This window comes from Adiantum capillus-veneris, chromosome 18 (genome assembly GCF_014529385.1).
Source record: "Adiantum capillus-veneris isolate H3 chromosome 18, ASM1452938v2, whole genome shotgun sequence".
NCBI lineage: Eukaryota > Viridiplantae > Streptophyta > Polypodiopsida > Polypodiales > Pteridaceae > Adiantum > Adiantum capillus-veneris.
In genome coordinates this window covers 125,480,756-125,494,586 of record NC_140948.1, presented here as the reverse complement: position 1 = coordinate 125,494,586, position 13,831 = coordinate 125,480,756, and the positions used below count along the sequence as shown (strand labels likewise).

At 46.1% G+C, this 13,831-nt stretch overlaps 1 protein-coding gene across 4 annotated transcripts in view; it reads right to left on the bottom strand.

The window, feature by feature from the left end:
• Positions 1-2,012: 2,012 nt before the first annotated feature.
• The window catches only part of LOC147436365 (transcription termination factor MTERF9, chloroplastic-like), a 46,753-nt gene continuing 34,934 nt past the window's right edge, over positions 2,013-13,831 (bottom strand). Inside the window, exons 2-5 of one of the 4 annotated variants that reach the window (XR_015185181.1) lie at positions 4,053-4,448; positions 3,251-3,934; positions 2,832-3,039; positions 2,566-2,704 (exon numbers count right to left, since the gene is read on the bottom strand). Coding sequence is in view for 2 of the 4 variants with exons in the window: in XM_086489281.1 (XP_086345407.1) it covers positions 2,369-2,704; positions 3,251-3,934; positions 4,053-4,448 (1,416 nt within the window). In the remaining 2 variants the exon portion in view is untranslated. Of the gene's footprint in view, positions 2,705-2,831; positions 3,162-3,250; positions 3,935-4,052; positions 4,449-13,831 lie in introns of those variants that run through there. The other 3 variants (XR_015185182.1, XM_086489281.1, XM_086489283.1) reach the window with 3 other exon arrangements.

The window sequence follows — 13,831 nt, the reverse complement described above, 5'->3', positions numbered from 1 at the left end:
CCACCAAGAAAATGTGGGATCCCTAGAAAAACGGGTCGTATAGAAAACACGCATGAAACTCCAACAAGTGGAGGGAAACGCATAAACACCATTAGACTTACTAGGAGTTGTGGTGAATTCCTGTGTTATTGACTATCAACACACCTTTGCAATTATGGATCTCAAAAAGAAGTCCAACTGTGAGATCATGTTGAGAAGACCATTTATGTGGCAACTTCATTTGATTCAAGACTTGGGTTATGATTAAATATACAAGTTGGAATAATTTGGTAGGACATTTCTATCAATATGTATCTAAAACCCCAATAGAAGAGTTTGACTCTATGTCAACCGATGAGACCAAGTTTCCTTCATGATTGAATAAAATGACACATCTATGGATATGTGTCATTTTATTCCCCAAACAAGTTGGAATAATTTGGTAGGACATTTCTATCAATATGTATCTAAAACCCCAATAGAAGAGTTTGACTCTATGTCAACCGATGAGACCAAGTTTCCTTCATGACTGAATAAAATGACACGTCTATGGATATGTGGAGCATCTGAATAGGATAGCTTACAAAGAGACGATTGCATCTTGGATATGGAAGTGTTTGATGAAGCCTATACACGTAAACCTTTCCCCAAACATCTCTTTGAACCCTTTGAATGGACTCAAATATTAGAAACTATGGATGTATGGGTCAACGAATCGACTTCTACTAAGTTTTGTGAGAAAGGAGATACAAATGGTGAGTGGAGATGACAGTTGAGTCTAATAATGAATTTAAGAGTACAAAATTGACAAAAGACAAAGAGATATCTTCATTCAGGATGCAAGATGAAATTTCCATATTTGATTTGATTGATCAGGAACTGAAAATTCATTTTACAATGTCATAGAAGAGACTCCAATGACAATGTAAGTGAATTTGACCTTGAAGAAGAACACATACATGCACTTGTTAGCCAAGGATGGTCAAGAGAATCTCTTTGAATTTCCAAATCAAAAGCTCAACTGAAAAAGATATTGTAGAAGAAAACGAGAACCAAAGGTACAATTTCAAGCAGCAAGTTTGAGAGGGATGATGGAGATGGTTATGTATGTGTGTGTGCATGCACATGCGCACAAGACTACGTCAAAGATAGTCGGATCATGTGGATTAATGTATATATGCATGTGGATTTTCCCATGTTTCCCTCACAGGTACTTTGGGCACATAGTCAGCAACCGTTGGATCATGGTTCTCATGAAAATGGTTGCTCACAGTAGATTAGTTGTTGGAAGGTGGGCCCTACTCGTTTCAATCCCGATTGTAAACTAACCCGTCATCAAGCACAAGAGCACTGTTTATTGGCTTGCCCTCCAGCACAAGCTCAATTTGCAGTGCCAAGCTAGGCCTCAATCGCCTCAAATTTGGTGAGCCTAAGCAAGGCATGCATATTGATTTTGAGAAGTAAGGGTTTCCTAATGGATTGATTGGAGCGTTTTCCCTTGTGAAGTTTCTACCTTTGCTTCCTCAATCGCTACAAGATCACTCTTTTCAATCGCAAAATCAATTCTCTGCAATGACCAACTCCTCTTTCGTGCATTTACAAGACTATTTGCTTACATTTTTTGAATGTAAGCCATCTTCACCAATATTAAAACTTATGACACAATTTGCTTTGCCCTTTTGTATCCTCAGGTGATGTGTGAGATGCCCCCTACACGGTCCCTCGAGCTGCACCACTCAATGTTCGAGTCATAAGGGTGGAGATGTTTGTACTTGAGATAATTTTGACCGACATTGCTCTTAAGTGGTTTCTTTTGGGTTCCTACTCTCAGCCTCCAAGTTTTGTTTGCCTCATGCTGCTAAAGCTCTATACATAGCCCTCTATTTAATGCATAGGGGAAACGGAGAGAACTTTAATAGATAGAGCTCTTTTTATGATTACAAGAAACAGACTTAACTGATTGAACCAATACATTTAGGCCATCCGAGTTCTAAAAAAAGCAATGGCAAAACATAACAATGCTTACAATAAACTGGAAAGAGAATGAATATATCTTATTGAAGTGCAGAAAGATTGTACATTGACCTTACAAAGATCATTGTGTACAGAAATACTCATCTACATGTTTTTCATGTTTACACATGCTACAGCCTGTGTGTTAGCAAAGAGGGCTTCCAACTTGAATCGCAGCAAGCGAAACAAGGAGGGTCTTAACTGCTAGTGCTCACTTCGTGACATGGTTCACAAAGGAAAAACAGCCAATCTGAATTGGGTCCTTGTGATGGTCATATCGACTCATACATTGCGCTAACGGCGCTGACCCTGCTTACATCTCATCCATAAGCTCTACATGCATCCTTCCCATGCACAAGGGACCTTGCTAGCTGCATCATTTTCCGAACTGCAACCTGTTCTTTTTTGCAAATTGCTTTGCAAAATGACTTAGTCGCAGTGACTGCCGAAAAGAATAATACTCTTCCACTGTTGACTTAGCCCACCTCTCACAAAATTCCTGGTCTGTTACAGCAAGGGCGCACATAGGGAACCGGCCACTAGGAAGCTTTCCCAAAAACTTCAAAAACTCATGCCGGGGTTGTATCCGCTGTTCAAGTGAAAGACTGAGGTAGGCTGGAAAGCTAACGATGGTTTGCAATCCACACTTGAGTTCCTTGGTTAGGTAATCACATTTAGGCTTCAAAGACTTTTCCACTGAAAGTGAGAGAACCTGCAGCAAGCACTTTGCAACTTATAAGACAACCAAGAAAACAACCCACATTACAAGTTTCTTTATCACTGAGCATGTCTGCACCATACAAAATGCTTAGTTGATAATGCCACACAACGGCACATACTATTCATAAATTGCTCCGTCACAGTCGGGAGTCGGGGGGCAGCCTCTCTCAGAATTGCAGCCTGCAGCCGATGAATTCTTGATACTTCAGCTCATGGAAATACTCAGGGCGTGCCAACACTGCATACCATGTCAGCGCTTGTCAGAAATTCAATGGCGCCTTGTAACCACCCCATTTCCCCCACGTCAGCAATCAGAACTACCTGCAGCTGGTGCAATCAGCACTTGATACCTCAGCAGTTGGAACTTACTGCAGTCACAGCATTGCACTCTGTCTGGCCCCCCTCCCCCTGATTGTCACGGCCAGGAAAGGACACTGGCCATCCTTTCCCTGCATTATTACCAATTAAAGCTACAATTTTCTTTGTGTAGCAAGCATGCAGAAACTTGGAAAAAGAGAGACAGAGAGCAATGATTTACCTGGGAAGACCGGCTAAGCACCACAGCAATATCATTATCACTCAAGCCAATGCTCCTTAAGAAATCAATGCGCGGCTGAATGCCATTTTTGATACTATAATGAAGCAACTGTGGATGCTTTGTTATCATCTTTGCTACCCTTTCTTGACTAAGACCAACCTTCTTCAACAAGAAGTTTATGCGTGGCCTCAGAGAGTCAGTGATACTTTGTGTAAGAATCTGTGGGCTCAGTAGTACAATCTTTGGCACGTCTCCCTCTGTTACTCCAACTTCTTCTACTAAAAACCTCACCCTTCTCTTGAGAGTTCCAGCCAAGCTGCACCTTAACAGTGAAGGGGAGACTGTTAGGACTCTTCCAAGCCTTGCTTCCGGAACTCCAATGCTTTGAAGGTACTCAACACGAGGCTTCATCATACGGTCAACTGTATACTCAAGTACTTGAGGGTGCCTAGTAATCACTTTGCCAATATCCTCATTCTTGATCCCAAGGCTCATTAAATACCCGACTCTTTCCTTGACTTTGTTGATTTTCACATTAAAACATGCTTTGCGTCTTCTCCCAATCCTCTGCAAAGTACTCTCGTCAAGTCCAACGGAAAGAAGGTACTCAACCACCGGCTGGCATTTCTCCTCAAGCTCCAGTCCTGCTACTAAACCCTTTTGAGGAATCCGAGTTTTAATACACTACAAGGTAAAACAAATACCTTGCTAATCAGTCCTGATACTTGAAGCATTGGTAGACAAACCTCTGCAAAATACGACAATAATCTAAACGTTCACTAAAAGGAGTGAACCAGATTACCTCGGGAGGTGGAACAACTGCTTTCATTCTCTCCGGAGCCCTTGTAATTTGTTGAGTGCCAGCTAGACTTTCTTTCAACTTCTTTTTCCTGATGAACTCATAGGCCTTCTCTTCCCAAGTGCTTTCAGACAGCCCTGAAAGATGGTTCCTGCCATTGTTTCTAACAGACCTGCTATTAATAGAACGCAAGGATCCTCCCCGCTCTTTAGCATCGAGTACTTTTGTTTTTGAGGACTCCAATGTGCCGGGTACATTGGCCAACTTCAACGTGTTCTTTCGGTGGGGCACACTGGGAACAGAAGACTCTGGAAGCTTTTCCGCTGTGGTTGGTGAAAGCAGAGGTAATTTTGAGGGAAGGTTCTTTTTGGCATCCGCATAGTCTTCCAGTTTATCAAACTGAACAACTTCAAAATCATTAATCTAACCACTACAATACTTCTACAAAAACTGTCAAAAGAGACTTGATTACTAACAACCAAAGACCCTCACAGAGAGCATTCCTTGCTTTATCAATGTCATGATCATGAGTTAACTAGCACTGAAATTATCCACGTTGCAGGTGACAGCTTCTATAACAACAAACATTTAACATAAAAAGGGAAAGCCTGCTTAAGTATAAATCCCCTCCCCCATAAATAAAAAAAATCCAGTTTTGAGAACTCGAGAAGACAACATCAATCATTCACGAGCATCACCACCTCGTGACACAATCAGGCTGCTGTGACTACTTGGTGACTTGGCCAAGTGCAGCAGACAGTCTCTCTCTAGAGTCATGGGGGTACGAGGATCAGAGATGCCTGGGATTGTTTTTGCTCGAGCTGCACAGACATAGAGAGAGCCTGATGAGAGGGGAGGCTAGCCAGTCTCAGAGACGGATCACAGACTTCTTAAAAGCAGACACTGGACATCCAAAGGAGCTACTACCACAGCAGAGCCCACATTCTCCTCGCACCAAAGGCACGCTGATCGACCGAGCGACCAAGCTAGGGAGATCCAGATGCCCTCGCCAGAGGCTGCATCAGAGGATTCGGATCAGTTTGGCCCGACATGCACGACGCCCGGTCACACTACTGACCATGGAGGAGATGGATGAGATCCGCCAGCTACCGATGCTGGATCTCCTGTCATTTAGTTCTTTATGAGGATACACCCACACTGTGTTGTCTTAGGCCCCCATTCACTTCAACCCCTACCCCCTACTCATATCCTACACAAGCCCAGCTAGCTGCTTAGCTCACATCTATAGTATTATTGGTATTTTTATTTTGTTACTTAGACTTTGTATCAGATCCACCACATTGTAACTTTTTGGTCTCATACGTCAATTTGGCCTTTTGAAGACGTTAATATAACATTTCATCTCTCTCTCTCTCTCTCTCTCTCTCTCTCTCTCTCTCTCTCTCTCTCTCTCTCTCTCTCTCTCTATTGATAGCGAGCTAGAGCTCCATATAACTATTGGGAAGTCGGCTTCTGAAAAATGGACGAATTAAGTGAGGGAGCAGACATCTCTGCTTGGTGCACAACCTCCAACAACTCTCTCTCTCTCTCTCTCTCTCTCTCTCTCTCTCTCTCTCTCTCTCTCTCTCTCTCATCGCGTAACCTGCAACCCCCCTCCGCCCCCCCCACTCCCTACCCCCATCGCATAACCTGCAGCGTCCCCCCCCCCCCCCCCCCCCCCCCAGGTACAACAGCAGCAGCAGACAGTCCAACAGCGGTCTGCCAAAAACCAGAAATCGCAGACCTTCAGAATTTTGCCGTTTTTCGGACAATTGCAGAATTCAGGGAATTTATAGGAAATTCAGTAACTGCAGAAATGCAAAAATTGCAGAATTGGGCAGAAAATTGCAGAAATTACATAAAACGGGGTTTTTTTTGTCGCTTTGGTCGTATTTTGCAGAAATTGCAGGAAATGCGCCATGTATGCTTAGTGCGGAACATGTATGCATAATGTGGCAGCAATCGTACGTGTAGGTCAATTTTTTCTCGTTTTTGGCACCGATCAAACATGAGGAAGCAAAATGATAAGGCCGACCCCTTAGAAGACGCAGTTCAAAAGTGCAAAGAAGAAATGATCGAAACCATTAACAAGATCAACCGCCACCTATTAGGGACAATAAAAATGCTCGAAGACCGCGTTTCAGCCCAAGAAAGCAAGATCGCGACAATGGGAGATCGGATGAGGGCCCAAGACGAAGAGATTGCGTCACTCAAAAAGGAGCTTGTTGAGTCACGATCACGAAACACACTTGAAGAGGGAGAATTGCAACCCTCTGTGATAGAAGAACTCAACACTATCAAAGAGCAAGTGCGAGCCATCAAAGAAGGGGAAGAGCAACATAAAGAAATGACGACTTCTTGGGTGGATGTTATTACAAAGACTCAACAAAATGCAGATGAGGCTGAGAAATGGATTTAGGTTGCCAAGAAAGGGAAAAGCAAGGAAACAACATCCACACCCACCATTATCAACCTGACACTAGAAGAGGAGCAAAGAAGACGTGCACGCTCTCTACATGTGAGAATTTCGGCCTTAAAGCAAAGATAATGTAGACGAAGAGGTAAAAGAACTCATGGCTTTGATGGAGGTTCATGAGCCGATGTACTCAAGAGCTTGTTGAGTGGGCAACAAGAAAACTGAGAGCAAGGGGGGAACCTCGAAAGAAAGGGCACTCATCCTTCGCTTCCCCTCCATGGAAGCGAAGGACTTTTTGAAGAAGAGACCAACTCTTAAGAAGATGGGCATCTTTCTCGGGGGTGACCTTACCCTCTCACAGGTTGCCCACATTCAGGAAGTAATGCCAAAGATTAGAGCGGCAAGGGAAAAAGGTAAGATTGCTTTTTACCGAGATGGAAGAGTGGTGATATTGGAGCCACGCCCCACATGACGATGTGAGGCTTATGGGACCACACTATAATGGATCTATGCGCCTTGATGTGGATGCTTTTGAGGAGAGTATACCCGGAAAAGACATCATTTTCTACTCTGAGACGTATCAGGCCCCCGGGCAGTCTATGCCTCACATTAGTGGTTACAGATGGGAGACAGTTTGTAGACAGGAGACACAATCAGAGCACAGAGGGTAGGGCTCAGGAGGAGTGGCAGTGTTATTCAGGGAGGAGTTGCAGCCATTGATACATATAGCTCGTAGGGATGAGCAAGCTAGGTACATGTGGGTGAGATTGAGAGCAGAGACTCGCAGATATCTTTACATTGCCATTTGCTACTTTCCCCCGAGTACGACAGTATATGCACCACCCAAAGGACAGTCCCCCTTCTCTATTTTGGATGATGACATATGGGAATTCTCTAGAGATGGCGACATTATCATTCTAGGGGACTTTATTGCTAGGACTGCCCATCATCAGACAGTATTTTATGATACTTCAGAGGAGATGCTGAGAGAGTTGTATATTGCAGAGACAGGCCTATCCAGAATATCACAGGATGGGGAACATACTGAGTATGGACGGCGCTTGATAGACATGGAGACTACACATGGATTGGCCATCTTGAATGGCCTACAGAGATTTCCCGCTGCGGGAGGCTTCACATGCTTTCCACACAGACATGGAGCCAGCACGGTAGATTATGTCATGGCACAGCCGAGCCTCATATCTAGTATACAGAATCTCATAGTTGGGCCATCACTCACAGACAGTCACAGATTCACTTCTGACGCCTAGTGCGGCGGAAGAAGAGGGCATTTTTGGCTCGACTAGAGCAGGATCTATACCAAGTATTCTTGAGTCAGGACTCACATGAGGCATGGCGGCTCTTTCATGAGCAGTCCCCCCCCCCCCCCCCCCCCCCCCCCCCCCCCCCCCCCCCCCCCGCCATTACCTCTACAGAGACCTGTGGTCAGTACGCATCATCTTTGTACACAGTTTCTGGACAGCAGCCCCTTCCCGACCCCCCCGATCCATGCCCGCACACATGTGCTTTTTTCACCCCGCTGAGATGGTGAAGAAGGCCATTGACAGGATGAGGACTGGGAGAGCATATGATCATGATGGCTTAGTGGCTGAGCATTTCATGCATGCCAGAGATCTACTAGTAGAGCTTCTAGCAGTTATGTTTAATCGTGCCATGTGTGAGGGCTTGCCTGATACTTGGAGCCTTTCTACGATCGTACCTATCTTCAAGTCAGGAGACCCTATGGAGCCTGGGAATTATCGCACTATCATGATTGGACACACATTGGCACGGTTGTACGCATCGATTCTTAAGCAGTAGCTGAGTAGATGGGCAGAGAGGGAGGGCATGCGTGCTGTTGGGCAGGCACGGTTTAGGAGAGGTTTTGCTACTCTTGACCATATCTTGACACTCAAGGCCATCATCGAGGAGGGCAGATCCCATGGGAGACGCATCTATTGTAGCTTTGTGGACTTCCTGTAAGGTGCAGCGGAATGAATGTTTGCGCTTTGCTCAAGATGAGTGCTTTGAACTGTGCTCAAGGTTCCTTTTCCGTTCTTAATGAGAGAATGCTATGATCACAAACAAAGTGAATGGACACTGTGCGTGCAAGTGTGTGAGACTGAGAGATAGAGAGAGAAGAGAGATACGACACCAGAGACGTTGTAAAACCCTCCTCCGAAGGCCCCACTCTCGTCGGTGAGAGTGGTCTACTATGATTGCACAAACTGGTACAAACTGTATGCATGAGACTGATGCAAGTCTAGGCTATGTCAGTGATGACGACGGGGACGACGAGACCGACCTAAGGGCCGAAATCTGCAATCTTTTATCTGCTGTCCAAAAATGCTATGGGCTGAAATCTGCGGCAAGTCCAAAAACGCTGATTTTGGGGGCTGTTTCTATGGGTGTTTGTCGCTGAAATTCTGCAGGTTTAGGGCTGAAAATTGAGGTTCTTAAAGGCTGAAACTGAGGGTCTTTCCGGGCTGATTCTGCTACTCTTGCTACTGCTGAAAATCGCCAGGCTGAAGACTGCAAATGCTGGGATATCAAAATGCTAGGGTTGTAGCTTGTACAAAAACGCTAGCTATGCTGGGGTCTGTGTGTGGCAATGATGCTGATGCAAAACGCTAGGCTTAGGCTTGATTCTGGCGATGATCTGCTGATGAGAAAACGCTAGGGGCAAGGGTCTGATGGCGATGGCTAATTGCTGGCTGATCTGGTCCAAAAACGCTAGGTTGTTGCTCTGGAGCAAAAACGCTAGGGCTTGGGGTTCTGCTGAGAAGTTGCCTGTTGAGCGAGTGCTCCTGCTGCCTCTTCTGCCAATTAGTGCTAGTCTAGGTTTGCTTATAAACAAACTTACTCAATTTGCCCAACCTACATTCCAACAGAAGTCATTTAAATTAATAAGTGAAAAATGTCAAAAATAGGAAAAATAGGTTAAATGCACTGGAAAATTCCCCTAAAGGATTCTAATGGATTCTGATGGGAATGCTTATGATCATGCTGTGTGCAACCAGAGGATATGCATCTACACTAAGTGATTGGGCATGCACGGTCTACGAATAGACTCACAAAAGTGCCAGATCACTTCCTATTCTAGACTGACTTAACGGAACTGAACCCTGGTCATGCTGTAGCTTGTCCACGGACACATAGGGTTGGATGTGTCACATGACACTTCCACAAAGCATTTGACACAGTACCCAGAGCTAGATTGATGCGCAGATTATAGGAGATGGGAGTACCCACAAAGCTCATTTGGGGGATCACGGCCCGCTCTCTCCTACTCTATTTGGTATGTATGTGGATGAGGATAGAGGTGCACCGCTGGCAGGGACATGGATTCCGCTATTGTTATATGCGGATGATATTGTGTTGATCTCCGACTCTCCGGAGGGGATGCAACGTCACTTGGATGCTTTGCATAGGTTTGCCCATGAAAGTGGCTTGTCTGTCAACCTTAGTAAAACCAAGGTCATGGTATTTAATACCACCCCACAGTGGATCAAGAGGTCGGCACCCGCATTCACATATGGCCAGGAGACGGCGGAATATACAGATGCTTACACTTACCTTGGAGTGGTTTTTAGTGGACCAGCATTTTCTTTGAGGAGTGCAGTAGAGACTAGATTGACCAGAGCCCATTCGGCATTGGGGAGACTGGAGAGGATGTGTTCACAGGTTCAGTTTCAGGAGCCTCAGACAAAGCTCTGGCTCTTTGACACTTTCGTGGCTTCTGTATTGCTCTATGGAGCGGAGATATGGGGGCCTTCATTGGATCATCACGGGAGAACAGGTCGCATTGATAGATGGGGGGACATGGTGAAGCCTCCGGTCTCTATGATTTCGCGGCTCATTAGAGCCAAGGCTTCAGTACCACGTGCCATATCGGAGCAGAGCTAGCTGCCCCCCCACTAGTAGTTGAGGCGCTCACCAGATCTGTTTCCTTCATACACCGCTTGTGGGAACTTCCCAGAGACAGATAAGCCCACCTTGCACTTGAGTCCTCTCGATAGTTAGCCAGGTAGGGAGACACAGCATGTTGGTATGGGCAGATGACGTATGGTTCACGCACATGGGTTCAGTATAGACAGATTGCCTCCCTTCCAGTACTCACTGGATGCACCCTCTCTGACTCTCACATAGTCCGAGACCACCAGGCTCATCCGCCAGGACCTGACTCAGCTAGACATCAGGAGGACATGGGTACAGCCAGCACAGGAGTTGGGCACGAAGATGGCTTTCTATAGAGAGCATCTTCTCCAGCTTACAACGGACGGTTTTGTGACTAGGCCCAAATACATGGACGCCCACTTGTCTCATGGGATACAGTGTGCTATTGGCCGGATACGCACATCTTCACACCAGCTGCGGATCGAGACTAGGAGATACAACGGAGTGCCAGCAAAGGCCAGGACATGCACTCTGTGTGACATGGAGCCTGAGACAGAGCTACACTACACATGCCATTGCCCCGTCTACTACGAGATACGAGGCCGCTTCACTGCTTGTTCAGAGAGGGCTTTGGACCAATGTAACAGGGAACGGGTGGAACGCAGCCCAAACGTTCCGAAACGGTGTCGGGAACGGAACACCGTTCCGGAACAAGGTGTAACCGGAACGGGGGGAACACGGCGAAACGTGAGGCGGAATGGAGGAACGTGGGGCGAAACGGGCAAAAGTAGGCATTCGGGGGCATATTTGGGGCTGTTTGGGGGACATATTTGGGACAGTTTGAGGGCAGGTTTGGGGGCAGATTTGGGGTTGTTTAGGAGTTGATTTGGGACTAAGTTGAATGGAGGTAATTCAAGCCTTACTTTAGTCGACCGTTCCGGCCCCGTTCCCGTTCCGGGCCCCCTTCCTCCTCCCCATTCCCGTCCTTCCTGACCCTCCCATTCCCGTTCCGTGTAACTATGCTTTGGACCACTCTCCAGAGTCATGAGGTTCGAGGATCAGAGATGCCTGGGTTTGTTTCTGCTCGAGTTGCGTAAACACAGAGAGAGCCTGATGAGAGGAGAGGCTAGCTAGTCTCAGAGACACATCACAGACTTCTTTAGAGCACACATTGGACACCCAGAGGAGCTACTACCACAGCAGATCTTGTCGTCTCACACCATAGGCGCATTGATCGATCGAGCTACTGAGCTGGGGAGATCCAGACGCCCACGACTGCGGAGGACTACACAGCATCGACGGAGGCTACATCAGAGGATTCAGATCACTTCGGCCCGACATGCACGATGCCCGGTCAGACTACTGTCCATAGAGGAGATTGATGAGATCCGCCAACGACCGATGCTGGATTTCTTGTGACTTGTGATTTAGCTATCCCAGCTAGCTGCTTAGTTCACACCTACCAGTTTAGGATCCCATAGTACTTTTATTTTATCATTTTATCATTTTGTCATTTTGTCATTTCATTTTGTTACTCTGACTTTGTATCAGATTCACCACATTGTAACACTCTGGTCTCATAGGTCATTTTGGCCTTTTGAAGACGTTAATATAACATTTCATTTCTCTCTCTCTCTCTCTCTCTCTCTCTCTCTCTCTCTCTCTCTCTCTCTCTCTCTCTCTCTCTCTCTCTCTCAGCAACGTTTCCAGCAAGCCTGCTCTGTGGCAGAAGGTGAACCTACACAAGGGCAACAAGACACACGATAAGAGGATTGTGTTCTTCCTGAGCGCAAGCAGGTGTTGCAGCATTGAGCAAGTTCTGAGCACGAGCTGGTCCTGAGGATGGACCAATCAGCTGACCTCGTGGACGATAATAGTTAGAAACCCCGTCTAAACGGAAAGCGACATTTAGGCGGAGGTTTTGTGAGAGCGCACTATCGCCACGTTCAATGAGAGCAGAGAAGCTGTCTAGAGTCAAAGATGACTTAATGTATGAGAAGGTACAAGTGATGATCAAGGCGGAGTTGAGCCTTTTGAGGGGTGACATTGAAAAAGAGATGTATGCAAATGTGGAGGAAAGAGTTGGACAAAGAGATGCTTAGTAAGCGTGACGAGATGTACACATCATTGAAGGCTGAAATGCAGACGATTGTGAGGGCAGAAGTGAATGTAATGGAACGCATGATGCAAAAAAGATCAGAGGATGCACTTGCTACGTTTGAATCCTAGAAATCAAGAATGGAAGAATGCATGAATGAAAAGGATGCATTGATCGAAGCACTTAAGGGAGACCTTGCAAAAACCCCGCAAAGGAGGGAGAAAATCAACCCTCAATGATAAAGGAGCTCGAAAGCATTAAGGAGCAGGTGAAAACTCTATGGAAAGAGGAAGAGCAGAAGGCGCGAACAACCTCTTCATGGGCGGAACACCTATTCAAAACACAGGAGAAGGTTGGTGTAAGGTGCAGCGGAAGTGAATGTCGATAGTGCTCAGGATGAGTGCTCCGAACTGTGCTGAAGGGTTCCTTTTACTTACGGAAGGGAGAGCCTTCCGTTCTTATAGAGAGAGTGCAAGTGCAATGATCACAAACAAAGTGAATACTACTGTGAATGGAAGTGTTGAGAATGAGAGAGAGAGAGAGAGAGAGAGAGAGAGAGAGAGAGAGAGAGAGAGACGACACCAGATGGTTCTCAAACCCCCCTCCAAGGGCCCCCCTCTCTATGGCGAGAGAGGTCTATGCTATAGATTGCATAAATCTGGTACAATGGTCTAGATGCTGTGAACTTGATGATGACAATGTCGACGACGATGAAGACTATGGTGTCGTCGTCAAGTTAGGGATCTGCGATGACGATTACAAAGGTGTGATCGTCAAGATATGGATTGCGATGACGATGACAATGGTGTCGATGACGACGGCATCGAGGCTGAAAACGCTAGATGCTCTGCTGGGGATCTGCTACTGTGGCGGTACTACGGCTTGGATCTGCAACAACCGCTTCGCCGGGCTAGGGCTGAAATGCAAAAACGCTGGCTGATCTAGCTGAAATCTGAAATCGCAAGCTGATCTACTGAATTCTGAAAACGCTAGGCTGATCTCGGTCTTGATGGGAAAATTGGCGAGGATCTGCAACCGGGTGGGGGCGGGTTCTCGCGAGGCTAAGGGCTGAAAACTGAAAACGCTCGTAGAACTTGCTGAATCTGCAAACGCTAAGCTAATCTGCTGAGAAAACGCTGGGCAAGCTGTCTGGTTGCACTTTGCACTTGTGCACTGAGCATGTCTTCCGTTTTCTGCTTCTACTGAGTGCCCATTGGGTTTCTTTTATAATTCCTTAGCAATTTGCCCTACCTACTTTTCCAACAAAAGTCACTTATTAATAAATAACTGAAAATGTGTAATTTGTAAAAAAGGGTTCTATGCTCTGGAAAATGCTCATGATGATACTGAATGTCATGCTAATGATCCTAA